Raw genomic sequence first — 16,799 nt, 5'->3', positions numbered from 1 at the left:
ATGTGCCGGCAAATCAAGACCATTAGAAATACATTTACAGCTATGTTTAGTTTTAGCTTGGACATGGCTATACACACAGTTATCAAGAAGTGCTTCCTATCGAAAGTCGGGGTAATAATGCCACAGACTAATCAATTAATATTGATTCTCATATTCAAGTTACATTCATCAAATCACATGTAAAAGTCCATGTGCTTTGATTCATATAGGCTCTAATGGGTTCCGTGACCCAAACAGCCACTACTGGACACTACATTTATGAGTTAGGTAAAAAGCATATATTTATTGGTCCTAATTATTTGGTATTTTCCTTGTTCTATGCCTGGAGTGCTATCGGCATGATGTCACGAGATAAATAATCTATCAGAAATCAATACAGCCACATATGCCCGAGAGCAGCTGCTCCAAATACTTTCAGATAATTGTGAAGTGAGTTCAATTGAGTTGCAGACATACTCTTTGGAGGCAACACATTCATTAACACTAACACAAAAGGGGTAACTACCCCTTTACCAGATAGCAACCTATGATGGTGGACCACCAGGCTAACTACACTAATTACACCATAACGAGCTACAACGGACCGGACCACAGCTCGTTGCCAGGTCCACGTGTTGGAGAGTCTGTAGAACGTAGAACGTAGATTTCTTCAGGATGAATAACAGCAGCTGTTCCCTCTCGGGGACCCGGCTTCTATCCTCTGCGGCGTGGCTGGCCCCGCCCTTAGCCACGACCACCTTCTAGAATTTCTTCTAGATTTGAAGCTTTCTTCTAGAATCCTCGAGCAGGATCTCAACCCTGACACGTGACCACCCCTCGCCCCCACTTGGGGGCCCTGTGTAGACTTTACCGGTCACATGTCCTTCGGGGTCAACCAGAGTGCCATGGCCCTTAGTAACCCCATTCCCATGGCCGGCACTCTCACACCCTATCCTGTAGGGGTCGGCACTGCACGCAGAGCGTGGTGCCATCCAGCACTGCCAGTCAGTGCTCACCGAGCCCCTGTAGGGCCAGTACTGCATCCACATATACGTGGTGTCCGCGATGTGAATACATCGCATGCCGTGCCTCTCTAGGGCCAGCACTGCCCTGTGATATCTACGATGTCACTACAATTGTAAAAAAAAAACTTTCAAGTGGCCTTTTAATATTTAGACAAGGGGTGCATTTTGCCACACACTCTGATATTTGATTGATATTTGTTGTATGACAGTTAAACCAATCTTTAAATTCTCAGAGCTGCAATTACGCTAGATTAAGTGAAACCTCACTTATTGACATAATAGGGTTTTGTGCAGTCATTGAATAACATAACTCAGAGGTGCCAACTTAGAACTCCGAACTGTGAGCCAACCCTTGAGTCAAATCACGACCCTGAATAATGACATGCTATCCATTTTCTGGGAGGAATGGTGTGTTATACCCCTATTGGAATGAGAGAAATATAACCCAACAAATAATCTTCATGTTGTTGCTCTTTGGGGTGTGTGATAAATTACCTCAAACTCCTGGTAGTTCCAGGATATAGTGACATTGCTACCAAGCTCTCGGTCAACATTGAAGGCTCTCATCTCCGACTCCAGGCCATCTCTAAGCTCTTCCCTCGTCTTGAAGTTCCAGATGAGGTTAGATCGCGCATGGTCCTGGTTAAACCTTTAAAAAAACACAACAAAAACAAACCGAGTCCACAACATCTTGACAAAACAATTGTGATTGAATGGTGAACATTATTCTTATTTAAATGGTTTAAAAATATTTATTTTAATGTCATACGCAGTCTGTAAATTATTTAATACCACATGGCAAGATTTTGTTTAATGCATGAGCAACGGTTACCAGCGTAGTGACTGCTGACCAACAAACACAAAGAGACTGCTGTTTAAAACGTTGCATATTTCGCAAACCACGGACCGTACTAAAATTAAATCGACAAGAACACTTTTATGACGTTGCTCACAGCCTGCATACAATCCATGTTCTGTCTCAAGGAATACATTGCCACTCTTGTGGTTTGGTGGGCAGAAACCCTGGCCACAACACCAGTGCATTCTTGTATAAGTTAGTTGCTTCCGCAAACCTTCAGAAAAATATATGCTTTGATTTAAAGCTTTTGTGACTGCAGGGATTCATCTTCTTGGTTCTTTCGGTAAAGTCACGTAGAAGGGAAATAATAAAATAATAAAAATAAAACATAATAAATTATGTTTTATTTTTATTATTTTAAAAATAAAACATAATAAAAAATTATGTTTAATTTTTATTATTTTCCTTCTACGTGACTTTACCGAAAGAACCAAGAAGAAAAATATATGCATTTGATGAAATTCTGGTAACATGATAACGCAGGATGAGATGTGCCCATGTGCTACCCTACTCGATCGGACACTCACCTGTAGTAAAACAAATCCCAGTTGGATTCCACCTTTACTCTCTGTCTCCTTTTCCTTAAGACAACAGGTTTCTGGTTGGCATTCTGTTATTTGCAAACAAAATTAGTACATGTTAGATAATAACAGTGATGATGATGATGATGCCAAGTGGAGGAAAAGAAACATGACAGTATAATGTGAAGTTTTGGTATTCAGTCAACAGCTTTGGGATATGTGGCATAAACCTCAGATTTCCGGATAATGAATTCAGTGGACATTCGTTTACAAGATAGATTAATCCAATGTTTGAAAAATAGGAATAGGTTTTACAATTTCTGGCAATAAAAGAGGTTCAGATGTTCAAACACCAAATAGATACCTTTCGCAAGGCATCAAGTTAGCAATAACCACACAATTGGGTAAAAACATGTAAACAAACATGCGCTTATAATATATAGAGCATCAATTTTGAAAATGATTGGCCTATACCAGAGACAGCCTTCTTCATGGCTTTGTCTCACCAGTCTTAGACCAGAGAACACCAAGAGGCAAACAGTATAAAGACAATGCAAGTATGAGAATAATTATAGGTCAGGTCGAGCAGTTATATTTATGGGATATTTTTTCCAGTATTCCGTGAAAGTTTGGATACTGGCAAAAAGGTCCCATAGCAATGTTTCAATCTGTTCACAGTCCTGCTACGGAGTGTCCTTGAGTCTCAATTTGTGGTAAATTATTTGCGCATAAGTTAAAAGCAATTTTTTTTTGGCTTACCTGGTTATTTTTGTCCTGAAAGTCAGCATCAGGCCATCAGCAAATTGGAGTGCAGGGTGCAAAATCAACATGAAAAGGTTACAATTCTAGCAGTTTGGTGTTACATTTGAGTGAAGATTTAAGCAATTACAGTAAACGATAGCAAAAATCATACAAATGAATGAATCGATCAACAATACTTGAATTATTTAAGTTATAAGTTGGTGAAATTAATATTTAAATCACAATGTGGTTAATGTGGATTAATTAAATTCGTTACAATAAATGTGGAAAGCCACAAATTAACACGAGGCAAAATGTATTTAAATTAAGACATGCCCTGCAAACTGTTGGCAGCTTTTTCCTCTTTTTTTACTAAAACAACAGCTATAAACAAAAAGCTGCACTGTGCATGGCCATTAGCAAAGGTGCTTGTGAAGATAAGGGAAGACCAGCACTTCGTTAATCCACTTGCCAAACATTGCAATGCCTGGTATATCATTCTCCTTCCAGTGCCAAAATAACCCCCTTTACAGCTGAACATAGGGACCTTTATCAACCCCGCTTGGGGTTTAAGTTAATTTTATATTTTAAAAAAAGCTCATTACTCAGCACGTCACATGGTAACCTCCGATCAACAAGCAACAAATATATATATGCCCTACATGTGAAATAACAATTAATGTTTTCATCCGCTGCACCAGGTCATTATTGCATAAATGGATGGCGATGTGTTGAATGGAGAAGGCCATCTGTAGACTGGGTTCGATGGTGTTTGTTGAGTAGGCACCTCCTTCTGGGTGATGCCCATGCGATCTCTCCAGTGGATGAGCACAAAGTCAACCTTCTCTTTGGCAAACTTCTCCACCCCCTTGGCAGCCTTTCCTGCAATCCGTTGCCACTCTGGAACTTTGCTCATCTTCAAGAATTGGTCCTAAGACATGAAAGAAAAAGTTCAGATGTCATCACCACCACCAATGCCACTTTTAGATTGTATCTCTGTTTCGCAATGGTTGAGCATACAGTACAAGACTTGATTCAACATCGGACACGTTTGCCACTTACTGAAGCGATTTTCAGGTTGTCCCTGACATTCATTCTGTCGATGTCTTTGTCTGGAACTTTTTCTTCTGAGTCGAGGCATGACATCAAACCAGACGGCTGAAAAGAATGAAAGGACATAATCATCTGCGACAAAGCAATAACATCTGTCACGTGAGAACTGCTGAAAATAAACTCATAGTATACTCACCAGTATTCGTTTCATCAAGTTTAAAGAAGTAGGGTTGCCCGACGTCCAAAGAGCAACTAGGTGTCTGCTCAACTGCCTTTAAACAGGAATGTAAAAGGCAGCACAAATTAAAGCAAGTTCATGTAATATGTAAAGCATAACACCAAACTTATGGCATTTGACAATAATTAGACGTAATTCGTATACACTTTTTTACAAACACACCAAACACACAAAAACACAGTGTCACGTTACGTGAATGACCACGACATTTTTGAGACCATAAGCAGGAGTGTATAACTTACCTAATACTGTTCAGACAGGAAAAACAAAAACAAAAATAGAAAGTTGCATTCTGGATCGTTTGCAAGCAAAAAAACATGGGAGAAAAATCGGTATATGCGTGAAGCGCTGCTAAAGGCAGGCGGAAAGGAGCGCCTAAAGCACCTGTTGGTGAGAAGTCTCTGGTCTGTGCTGATGGTGAACATGGCGGTGTGTAGGTGACGTGGCAAGGCTCCTTCGCTGAGCGCCAGGTCCTGCATCTTTGTGGCAATTTCTTCATCACCCTCCTACAGAATAATGCCAGATGGGGGAAGTCAATGCTTATGATGCTCACTGGAATGAGTGATTTAAAAAAAAACACACACGTTGCACTTGTAAGCTAATTTTACAGTGGAAAAAAAAGCTGAGATTTTCTCAAGTATTGTGTTTTTTTAGGCATGCGATTATGAAGTGCTAGTTTAGAGTGGTTCGTTATATTAATACATTTTCTTCAAAGTGTCTGTGGTTACATACTTCAGAAAAGGACATAGATTTAGTGTTGCAAACAGAATCTCACCTCAATTATGGCTTTCATCACCAGCCCAGTCCCCTTCACTATGGCCATAGACGGATGCTGTCAGTCCACAGATAGATATATTGCCACAAGAACACAAGTCAAGCGATAATTAGTATTCTTCACACTTAAACTATCCAGTCCTTTTTCATGACATTCTATACCAGTGAGCAAAATGAAAAATTAGGAAACATCGGATCGGAGGTGTTTGAAAAATAACATTTATATGAGCATCAACTTCCCGAGCTGCATAACCCCACTGTCAATAATCCATTCTTTAAAACCCGTCGGCGGAAACACTAAGCATATGATGGTGGGGGGTCGTGTGTCACCTGGAAGAGCCTAAATAGGGTGCGGCCCATATCTGCTACCATCTCCAGCAGCAGGTCAAACTGCTGGCCGTCTGTGGTCTCGCTGTAGGGCGCACACAGCGCAAACGTCAAGAAGTCCAGCAGGGAGCTGATCACCAGCGCTCCTGTGCCGTGCCCCTTTGAATGACAGACACGACAAAGATTGATCAAAGCTAGGTTGTGGCCTTTTGCGTTTTTCTCACACAACTTACCTTTGTACAAGATTGAAAACTCATTTGATTAGAACTGCTTTTTGTGTTTAGTTTGTTGTCCTCCCCTCCCGCACCTCCGATTAGCATGATTGGCTAGCACGTTCGGTGCAAAAGAAGTTCAACATATATACGTACGTATTATAAGTATGATGCCTGGTACAAAGGTGTTAAAATGCACAATGAAGAAATAAGCAAATTTATGCAGAGTGCACACATACAAGTTCAAAATAAATAAGACTGCTAGTTTCTTGGTTCATTTATTAGTATATATTGTTTTCAGATTTTCTATCACAAGGCAGCAGCTGGTCAGCAAATGCACTTAAAAGAATACTAGATGGGATAGGTTCAACATCTTTGGCATGACCTAAAAAGAGATAAATGAGAGGAGCACATCTGCAACGTCTCACAAAACATGGCTAGGGAAAAAAAGCATAACCCGCTGATTCAGGCAAAATCAAAACAAAGGCAGGATTTTCTGGATTATGTGCATCATACGCATCACTGCTGATGTGGATGTGCATACGTATGTTGATTTAAAGACAAACTTTAGCGCAGTAACTAAAGAACACACCAGAAATCTGAGAAAAATTATCCAAGTACTCTCGTTTAATTGAACGCTGAATAAATGTGTCGAGCTACGATGAACGAGGTTTTTATAATGAACTGTACAGTGGTCAATAACTTTCACATGAACCAGTGTGCGGCTTTATTATAAGTGAGCGTAAGGGCAATCTTGGTTGTGCCTACCACGTGTGTGTTGAATTTCTCCAATAGGCTCTCAAGAAACTTTTTGGAGGAGAGGAGGGAACACTTGTTCATTTGCTCCTGCCGGAGGTCATAATCATCGTGCATGGGCTGCAAAAACACACACACACACCCCCAGACTCCACTTTTGATTTGTGCTCTCGACTGTACAGTGTTCAACTAAAACGGTTCAACAGAATGGACTGATACATTCCTACAAAAGCTATTATTGAATCATAACCACAACTAAAATGTATCATGTAGTTCATTCAAATTAATTTTATAATTAATGTACACCCAACGGAACAATTGTGACCATCATATAAACATAGGTTATGTTATGGATCAGCAAATTTGTCTAAATAGTAATGCAGGGAATTTAGCATCGTCTTTTCAGACAATATATTGATTCCATCAACCAACATGTTACTTACACACATGAGGGCGCACAGCATATCAATGGCTGCATGCGTCACACCATCACAGTTTTTCTTGAGGGCCCTCACCACTTTGACGCCCAACTTTTCACGGAACCTGCGAAAGAACAGCAAGCCCGGGCTCAGTCTCTCAATGATACCAAGGGTCTGGGTCCATGGTCGGCGGAATGCTAATTTTAATTTGGCCCTGGAAAAAAAATTTGCCCATGGCTCCACTACCAAGAGTGAACGGAGCAAATTGCCAATGCGTGCATTTGGCTGCTTGGTAAAAAAAAGATATTTGGCCCAAAACTGTTTCCCCTCTCTAAGAAACCAAAACAATGGAAGCTATTTAATTTCGGTATGCAGGGATGCAGAAAGAAGTAAAGGATACACAATTTTGTGGTGGGGTGGAAAATTATCAAGTAGGATATAAAAGGGTGTTGTGTTTGATTTCCTTTCTGTGATATAATAAATATTTTCTTTCTACGCGACTTTACCGAAATAACCTGCAGTCACGAAAGCTTCAAATCAAGTTTATAATAAATAAAAGTTAAACAAAGCAGCTTCATGTCAGCAGTGCACCATGAAGGTAGAGACACGGCACAATGAAACAAGAGCTAATCAAAATAGACGCATGCCTATAGATACAATTGCTTGGCCACTTAGAATGCAACCTATGAACGCAAATGTATTTGTTACTTAAACAAAAACAACAAGAACCCCTTTAGTAATAATGTCTGAGGACAGGCTAAAAAAATTACCACCATTCCTAACATTTGTTCAGTTAAACATCTCATGAACACTGTTAACAACAAAAGATGCTCTACATGAAGCTGTTCTTTGTACTAGAAATTAATACCCAAAATGTAGCCAATTTCATAACTCTCAATATATAAAGAGCATTTCTTATTTTCCTCCAGTAAAGCCTAGCTAGCTGTATTTTGCAAGACCAAAGTGAGAAATAATAAAATAATTCAAGGCAGCCTTCTGCCACACCCAAAGGTGCAATGCATGCAACCAGATATGCAGTGGATGCACGTGCTCAGTAGGTGGCGCGTGATGTAGAGCTGCGTGGATTGTAGCTCCCAAACCAGCAGCTCAGTCTTGTCCACTCCCTGTTCCTTCGTTTTTGTGTTTTTGATTGAAGCTAGGATTATAGGGTTGTTAGCAATTTATTCAATTGATTTGCATTAACGGTGCAGCTGGGTTGGACCATTCACCTTGGCCCAGGGCTCTGCTGAACAGGGATTTTAATATGACCCACATAATCCATTATTTATATTTTCTGTGTAAACAAAGAACGTGTGCATATGTGTACGTGGCTAATATTTATGTTATCTGCCCACAAGTGCTAACTTGGCAGTCACTGGCTAAAGCCCCATTAAATCAGCTTCACCTTTCAGTAGTAGCTAAGTAGCTCGACCGAGCTGCGATTATTTTGTTTTATGTTTTCTGCTGCAGCACTTCATTACTTTGGAAGCTGCGTAAACGCCATGAAGCCGGCCTTGGAAGCGACGAGTCGGCGAATGGCCTGGAACTGGCTCTCCAACTCTGGGTTGGTGGCCATCTGGTCTCCCTCATGTGTCAGCAGGGCTGTGATGGCCCCGTTTATCAGCTTCTCCTTATTCTCCGCAAAGAAGCTCTGAAAGCCAGCAAACAGATTATAATGTAAAGGTGCAACCCTCCAAGTGCCCACTCACACGACTGCTGGATGAAGGGCTTCCACGAGAGGGAACTCTTTTGAGCCACTCTTCCATGCTAGCCATGTATTTTGGAAGAGTTAAGAGTACCCCATTTACTCCGCCACATGCAACCTGCCCACAATCTGTCCTGTGCCCATTTCTAAAGATGGGTGGACAGATGTGGGCGGATTTAAGAAACTTACCCATAATTACAACTGTCGTGCCAGCAGATCAATTCTGTAACCTCTGGATTGTCCAGTGTGTTAACCATTATATCACACCAACATCCCATTATACTGTATATTGCATGTGGAATAAATACATAAATGGAAGGAGTATTCATGCTATTGCAGTCAAAGGCCCGTCTCTTACTCTCTGAAGCTAGAGGAAACCTGTGATCTTCAACAAAAGACAGAATGCTTTTCAGATGTCAGTGTACATCGACATTCACCCACCACACGTGATTTCAATCATTAAACACCACCACATGCATTTCACTGGTGGCAGACATTGTGAAAGGTGGGCAAAGAAACTTGCCCTTGGTATTACTTTATTTAGTTGAGACCGCTGAGGTGCACTAAGCCTATGATTTTTAATAAAGGCCAGACTGGTGAATAGGTGAGTGTAAACCAAAAACTTTACTCCCATCACCACCAATTTTCCACATTCATGTGTCAGTTTTACTACTCATGACAGAATCAACGGTACGGAAGAACCTTGTCCGTGGTTTTAATCGCTTTCTCCGTGATTGTATTTGGTGCCCGTGGAGGTAGGGCTTTAGAATCGCAAAAAAAACACAACCCATAGCTTTGTCCATCAGTTTGCAATGAGGACAACTGGTCGTTTTTGGCACTGCACCTTCTTTTAACTGATTGTAGCCTGACGGGACAGTGCTTTCATTATGAGACAAATATGCACGAGAGTGCATTCGAGTTGAATTGAATGCAATGGACAAAATGAAGCACATTTTGTTACATAAATTACAAGTCAAAATGGTAAATTATATAACTTGAATTGCACTCTTAAAGGGTCTGAATAATTGAATGAAATCCACATATGACTACCCAAAAGACAATTTCTTAAATGGTATTTAAAAATAAAATTACACATTCTATTCAGCCGTTCAGTTTAAATGTATATCACAGATTGGAGGTGAGGAAACCACTAACTGTTAATGAAGTGAAGAACGTATTAATAATGCCAATTTTATTTCACACATACTTTCGTGGTTCGCTTACAATTAACATTAGTCATGCATTCCTGCATCTGCTACATTAGTCAACACAGCCAAAACCCACTCCACTGGCTACACAATCCAGAGAAAAAGGTTCTGAACATATAATTACAGAGGACATTCACATTGTACATGGTCAATCGTATAAATATTGTTAATACAAAAAAATAAAGACTAACGAGTTTTCTTACATCTTGTGTAACTGCATGAAGAAGGCCACTGTAGGAAACATTGGCATTGAACCTATAGACAGCATCAGCAAAGTTTCCATCTGTAAAGAAGACAAAATCATGCCGCTTATTATGCACACTTTAAACTGTTGCATTTCACAGAAAAAAGACGAGACAAATTCTAAGCACAACAGTCTGACATTAATGCTGTTTCCATAAAAGCACATTATAAATCTACTAAGGGATATCACTGATCAGTGTAAATAGTGTAGACGAGCAAAACCTCCCAACTTCAAATAAGTTTGACATTGAAGAGAGACGTGACAGACCAGTGCATTAAGTTTCCATTCAGTATTTAAATGCATGCAATGGGCTGTGGAGTGCAAAAACCAATACACTGTACCAACTAAAGCACTTCCTTTACAAATCAATGGCTGTGGACAAAGACAAGGCGGCGCCTACAAAATGAAATACTCTGCTAATCAAGAGCACCACAAATATATTTCTTTGTAGTGAATACATATTGCAGTGTTTTAAGCACCTACTAGCAAACACAATTTGAATCCTACCATATGTCCGAAGTGATGAGAATCTTAAATGTATAAGCTGAATCTCACCGAAACATAAATGTAAATATTGTAGGTATATGCACGTATATATCAACTCTGTATCAAACTCGCAAGCAAATTCACATTGTATTATCAGCTCTATTGCTCTTCTGAGAGGGATCCTTCACCTGAAGGTACGCAAGTGATATTTTAACTCATCTATACCTGTGAACGCAGTGGTCAAAATAAAACTACCATCCCGTGCAAGCGTGCCTTGCACACAGCGAGGTGGGGACAGGCCCGGCTCAACAGATATATAATTCACGGTCAGAATCAGAATCTGTATTTAGACTGGATGAGGAATCCGATGAGCTATGAAGCTATTTTTCACAGACGTCCAGTATGGGCAGGTTAGCAAGTTACCACAGCAAACAATACAAACAAACGATAGGAGTGCAAAATAGAGAAAATGGAAAGCAAGTCACCAAATATAAATAGTAAATAATGAATTATAGAATGCAGCAAAAACAACAACAAAACGGTCCCAGACCACACCACTGGACACCTGTGAAAATGAGCTTCTCATAAGCTCATCACATTTCTCCAGGATAAATCAAGATTCAATTCTTGCCGCGGAGATACTGATACAACTCGGTGTAAACGCGAGCGCTCGCACTCACTTGGCGGCGAGGCGAGGAAGCGCAGGTGCGTGCTCTCCACCTCCTCGTCCACGGGCGTACTCATAAGACCCCAGCGCTGACCGCGCTCCGTCAGCCGCATCTTCACGCACACGTCGCGGTTCCCAGACGCACGCACGCCGTCCAGCATGCTGGCAAGCAGCGAGTCCCTGTGTGACGGGCACAGCGGGGCGAAAGGTCAAGGAGCGTCTCACGTTGGCACATTGTTACGCGTCGGTGTGTATGACGTGTGTATTTTGATGCAAGTGTAGGGGTAAACCAGGTGGATCAGAAGGCAAGGTCACCGAGTCAGCGTCACTCGGTTCTAATCCTAGCAGCCACCTCTGATTTAACTGGGTTACTCGAGTGTAGTATATGTTGATTATCTCAATAACTGCACACAAACAATTACCGAATGTCAATGTTTTTCATTTCATTTGGGGAAAAAAAGTCAGGTTTTAGAAATAAAAATGTCGGATTGACTACCATGAAATTTCTCAATGACAGTGCATGCAAAATGGTGCAGGATTTAATTCACCGCTATGCAAATGCAGGTCCAGTATTATAACCAGTGGTAGCCAGAATAGTTTTAGATTTTTTTTTTGCAAATACATCTCATTATTCTGAACAATCCACAGCAGGGAAAGGATACGTTGTTAACTCGAAGAATCACGAAGACATGAAAACTACATAAAACTCTACCTTTCTGTTGAAGCGTATCTCCTAATTTGTCCCTTGATATATTCAATGGTGAAGAGCTGAGGGTTTTCGGTATCACTCACCAGGCAGAACACCTAAGAAAGTTCATTGCAGACAGCGAATTAGTGACAAGGGAGGAACTACGACTGTAATAATTTAACACAAATCTGGCTGTCGCATGATGAAGCTAGTTGTAATTACTGGCGAAACTTCGTACTCAGATTGTAAATGTTGTGGCGTTGCTTTACAACACCGGTGTTCTGTACTCGTAACGAATTGACATTCTGTTTAAGTGACGACGCATTTATATCATTACGTGATCCAACCCAAAAAAACCTGTATTATGGAGGTTTCACAATGACAAACCGAAAAAGTACATGACTACGCTGAGGAAATGTTGATGCCACGAATGACAACATGTGTCTTCAATAGACTGTGACTGATTCTACCTCGTCAATGTAAAAAAATACGCCCTATGAATTTAAAATAATCTTTAAAACCACTCGTGCTGAGAACTTGAATTTCTTATCGACGTTGAGTGACACATAAGACTGGTACAATAAAATAAAATAACAAGTACGAGAGGTTTAAAATCAAAGAGTGATATTCATATCTAAAACATAAGCATAAATGCATCTGAATTGTGTTAATTTTAAACTGCACAGATCACTGGTGGGTATTAAACTTGACTGGATATATCAACCTGTGGGACACACACCCCCTGCCTTTCAGATGGGGGCGGGGGGCAGAGAGGTGTAAGGATAGATACTGTGCAGGAGACGACAAAAATACACTCATACACAACATGAAATTCATTACTTTTTAACGACATTGACTAGTGGCGTGAACGTGTGATTTATGTTTTATTGCAACCTTAGTTTTGGAGCTGGGGATGGGGGAAGGGTACATGGGGACCATTTGTCTTGATTAGGGGGCCGCCAAACCAGAATAGTTGAGAATCACCGATCCACAAGTTAGGGGAACCCACCTCGGCAAGAGGCTTGACATTGACGATGCTGTAGGTGTCAGGATCACGCTCCACCACACAGCTCTCCGTAAGCGCAAGGATCCTTCTTTGTGGCTCCTAACATTGCAGAAGGACCGTGTTACACTGCTTGCTCATTGTTACTTGGGATAATCAAACATCTTTTAGTCAAAGACCAAAAGTAAAATTGTACATCATTTATTCTTTACAGTTTAGTCAGTTTAAATTTCCTGACAATTGTTGGAGGAAGAGAGGCCTTCAACTAAACGTTTTAAGGATATGAAACAAAAGCAATGAGCACTAGTTTGCTTGAACAACTGCATGCACATCACATCTGTCTCCTACAAAGGTATACAAATACAGTGCCTAAGGAGGAAGTGGCGGCTTGATGCAACAACAAAAATCTGCTGATTCTATGGATCTCTAGCTATGTTTACACTTACAACACATTCAGGGAATAAAGCGTGAGAATGCATCACTTACGATTTATGGAAATGATAACAAAAAGTATATTCTTATATTTGAGCGACTGGAGCAAACTAAACTGTATAGACAGAAAAATAATAACATGAGATGAACAAAAATAAAAATATTATGGATTTAGACACCGTCATGTAACAATTCATCTAATCACTGAGAGGGTCAATCACTCATTACATGCTTCTACAGTGACTACTAGTCATCAGAGGGCTGCAACGTCTGTCAATCATTGCAACAAGTGCTGATGAGCAGCACAGCAAGTCACGTGCAGTCAGTGATTATGTGTTTTTTTATTAACACACCCGAAACCGTGGCTTACCGAATGCCGGTTTGTGAGCTTCTGCACGTTGAACTCGGCCAGGGAGGTGATGGCATCGTCGGTGCTGAACTTTCCCAGGCGGTTGTTTTGGAACTGCTCAAAGGTGATGGCGTCCTTGCGGAGCCGCAGTGCGATGCCAATGTGGTTGGCGGCATGTTCGATGGCGCTTTTTATCAGCTCGTCCCTTTGTTCGGATGCAAAAAGATGCTGCCAAAAACAGACATCAAGGCAGCCTTCCATTTACAACCCGGGAAAATGCATTTGCTGCCTAAGTAGTTTCCTTCTGCTGCAGCCATATTTTAAAAAAATACAGCAATGGCTATGTGTAAAAAATAAAAGCAAATATGAAGCCACTGAAAAGCAAATGCAGAATGCAAGCAAATAGATGGAAGCAGCGAGGGGACTGAGTAAGAGAGGAATAGTAGACTCGAGTGCAGGGAGTGGGGGGTGTGGCAGTCCACGGATTTAATAGGAATGTAAACAAATATACGACCATTATGATAACCAAGCCCTGGAGTCCATAAATACATATTCGGTGAAAGCTAAATGTCATTAGCATGTACTTAAAGGGAGGGAGGTTAACAATGCCGAAGGATGAGGAAGTTTGATACAAATAATGGGATGAACCAAAAAGCTGAATGTGTTATTGTCAGGCTTGTCACTTAAAATATATTGACAACTCAGGCTGCTGTGTGCACAGGATTGAGGCCTCTTTTGAAATATAATACAAACAACAACATTTTTTAAATCATTCCAAAAAATGCTCCACAGCAGTAAGTGCAGCATGCTGGTTACAGGTCGATCCCCTTTAGAATTCCGTTTGCGCTTATGACGAACATGGATAGCACATCGTAATTTTCTCAATCCTCTGCATCTGTTTGTGTTGCGATGTTATCTTGACACATTTTGAGTGCGCAAATGCACGATCTGCCGGTGGAAAGGAATGCCATTGTGCTTTGCGGCGCGCTCACCAGTCGGCTGAATCCACCGGAGATGATAGCGAACCCCCCGGGGTAGTCTGAGACCTCTGTGAAGCCTTCGATGTCACGGTAATCGTAGGAGCACAGCACACGGTGCGTCACCGGGTCGATCTGGTCTACACCACCTGGCGTCACCTCCAACACCACCAACTTGCGTATGTCGCTCCAGTGCTGTTTGTAACAGTTGTACCGCTGTGCCAGCAGAATGTTAAAATAAGATGACAGGATGGGGGTGCCCCATAAAAAAACAATTGTTATAAAAACAGTAAACTAGCCACTTGTGTTAACGACCAAGCTTTAGCTCGAGCCTGAAACTGACCATCTTATATGCCACACCATTTCCAATACATGTTATAAAACTTGTCAATTTCATCTTGGATTGGGCATGCATGTTTTTTTTCCATGTTAATATACCTTGATTTCTATCAATATGTAGTTTCAGCTGGCTTAATTGGTAAAACATATATTGTCGTGTATTTAAAACCAATAATCTATAAACCAATTATTGCTGTACTGCCCAATACTGCCATACCATAGCCATGTTGCCCTGTGGCAATTGTTTGTGCATGGTGGTCACCCCTCCCAAGGGCAATAATATTAAACATCAGCCACAGGAAAACATTTAATAATTTTTATAAATGAGCTTACAGCTTAGGCCACAAGTGGATGGCTAAAAGGACTGTACTACAAATAAAGATACCCTGCAGAATTGAGCCATGAAAGGCAGCAATAATGAAACGATTTTACAAGGAGTCTCCACCGTATTAAAACCAATATTTCTTCTGGAGACAGCTGTTAAGTCTAACAAATCATAGGCTTTCAAAAGAATAAATCAACGCAATGATTCCAACAACTCTGAATGAAACGAATTATTTGGTGATACTGCATTGACAGTGGTGCACAAATAATTAAAAAAACTAAACATATACTTCAATAACACTGCCATAAACACATATATAAGGCATGTTTCAGGCAATGACCCCTCTTAATTGCACATAAATGATGAATGTACCAGAAAGAAGGGCCATTTCTTTGAAGGCAGTGTCATTGGCACATGTTAAGTTGTTTGTTAACGCTGTAAACAAAATCACCCGAAGCTTGCAGGATTTGCACGGAAAGATGCAGTAGACACAGTTCCATTACTTTAATGCGAAGTTCGCAACCAATCGGGCAACAGAAAAACGTCTACTGACTCACCCTTCCGACTATTTTACCCTCCGCAAACTCTGTCCGAAAACGCTGCAAGAAAAGAAGACAAATGTTAAATCTCACAATAAATTCTCTCTGGATTATGACAACACAAACGAGGAAATATACATCCGATTATGCTAAACGGTGTGGAAGGCGTGTCAGGATTAATCCCCCTGAGGTTCAATTAACTGGCACAATTCAGGGTCATGAATACATTCAAGAAATTCTTATTTTCTATGAGTGTAGAAGGAACTCGTGAGGTAGGGCTAAGGTTACCACAACATACAAAATATGAATCGTAAATTCATAATTCTTACACGTTTATTTTTTTCTGCATTTATCATGAGTTTAACAATCGATATTAAAAGATGAATTAATGTATCATTATACCTCTGTTGTATAATGAAACCAAATCATTTTCAAAACCTCTAAAGAGTCGATTAAAATAAGTAATTATAATTTGCAACCTTTTGTCAATCTACTGCTGGATGAAGGCCTCTTGTCATGTTGGTCATGGAGGTCATTTGACCAAATTTCACCAAACTGGTCAGCGCAGGTAGGTGAAGGGAATGCCCAGAATCGATTCAGATACCTCTTGCCACTGATTTTAGCCTTGGCCAGAAATGAAACGCAGGTTGCTGGGTTTATAGTGTAAAATGCGCTAATCACTGCGCCACTGCTACTCAAGAGAGATTGTTAAGATGTTGAAGTAAAAACATTAAAAGATGGAAAAAATGTTTCTGGAAAGTGATATTACAATAACGAAATCATTAATTTACATTTATATTGTGCAAGACTTAACAACAATGTACTTATCCTCATGAGTAGTACAGATGAGCTTCAACATACATATATTAGGTCAGTGCAACATTTCATTGAATCAATTTTAATGTATTGACTGCATGTTATAACGCAATAAAT

General features: G+C 40.5%; 1 protein-coding gene across 1 annotated transcript in view; it reads right to left on the bottom strand.

The window, feature by feature from the left end:
* Nucleotides 1-16,799, bottom strand: part of DNAJC13 (DnaJ heat shock protein family (Hsp40) member C13) — a 51,506-nt gene that overhangs the window by 26,815 nt on the left and 7,892 nt on the right. Inside the window, exons 5-23 of the mRNA XM_061554643.1 lie at nt 15,885-15,926; nt 14,679-14,879; nt 13,708-13,914; nt 12,912-13,007; nt 11,927-12,018; nt 11,228-11,394; nt 10,021-10,100; nt 8,386-8,555; nt 6,929-7,028; nt 6,498-6,605; nt 5,521-5,676; nt 5,192-5,248; nt 4,801-4,922; nt 4,375-4,450; nt 4,188-4,283; nt 3,913-4,056; nt 3,144-3,158; nt 2,391-2,473; nt 1,500-1,653 (exon numbers count right to left, since the gene is read on the bottom strand). Coding sequence (XP_061410627.1) covers nt 1,500-1,653; nt 2,391-2,473; nt 3,144-3,158; nt 3,913-4,056; nt 4,188-4,283; nt 4,375-4,450; nt 4,801-4,922; nt 5,192-5,248; nt 5,521-5,676; nt 6,498-6,605; nt 6,929-7,028; nt 8,386-8,555; nt 10,021-10,100; nt 11,228-11,394; nt 11,927-12,018; nt 12,912-13,007; nt 13,708-13,914; nt 14,679-14,879; nt 15,885-15,926 — 2,166 coding nt within the window. The remainder of the gene's footprint in view (nt 1-1,499; nt 1,654-2,390; nt 2,474-3,143; nt 3,159-3,912; nt 4,057-4,187; nt 4,284-4,374; nt 4,451-4,800; nt 4,923-5,191; nt 5,249-5,520; nt 5,677-6,497; nt 6,606-6,928; nt 7,029-8,385; nt 8,556-10,020; nt 10,101-11,227; nt 11,395-11,926; nt 12,019-12,911; nt 13,008-13,707; nt 13,915-14,678; nt 14,880-15,884; nt 15,927-16,799) is intronic.

This window comes from Lethenteron reissneri, chromosome 20 (assembly GCF_015708825.2).
Source record: "Lethenteron reissneri isolate LAM-NWPU_2019-01 chromosome 20, ASM1570882v1, whole genome shotgun sequence".
Classification (NCBI taxonomy): Eukaryota; Metazoa; Chordata; class Hyperoartia; order Petromyzontiformes; family Petromyzontidae; genus Lethenteron; species Lethenteron reissneri.
This window is presented reverse-complemented; position numbering and strand designations above follow the sequence as displayed.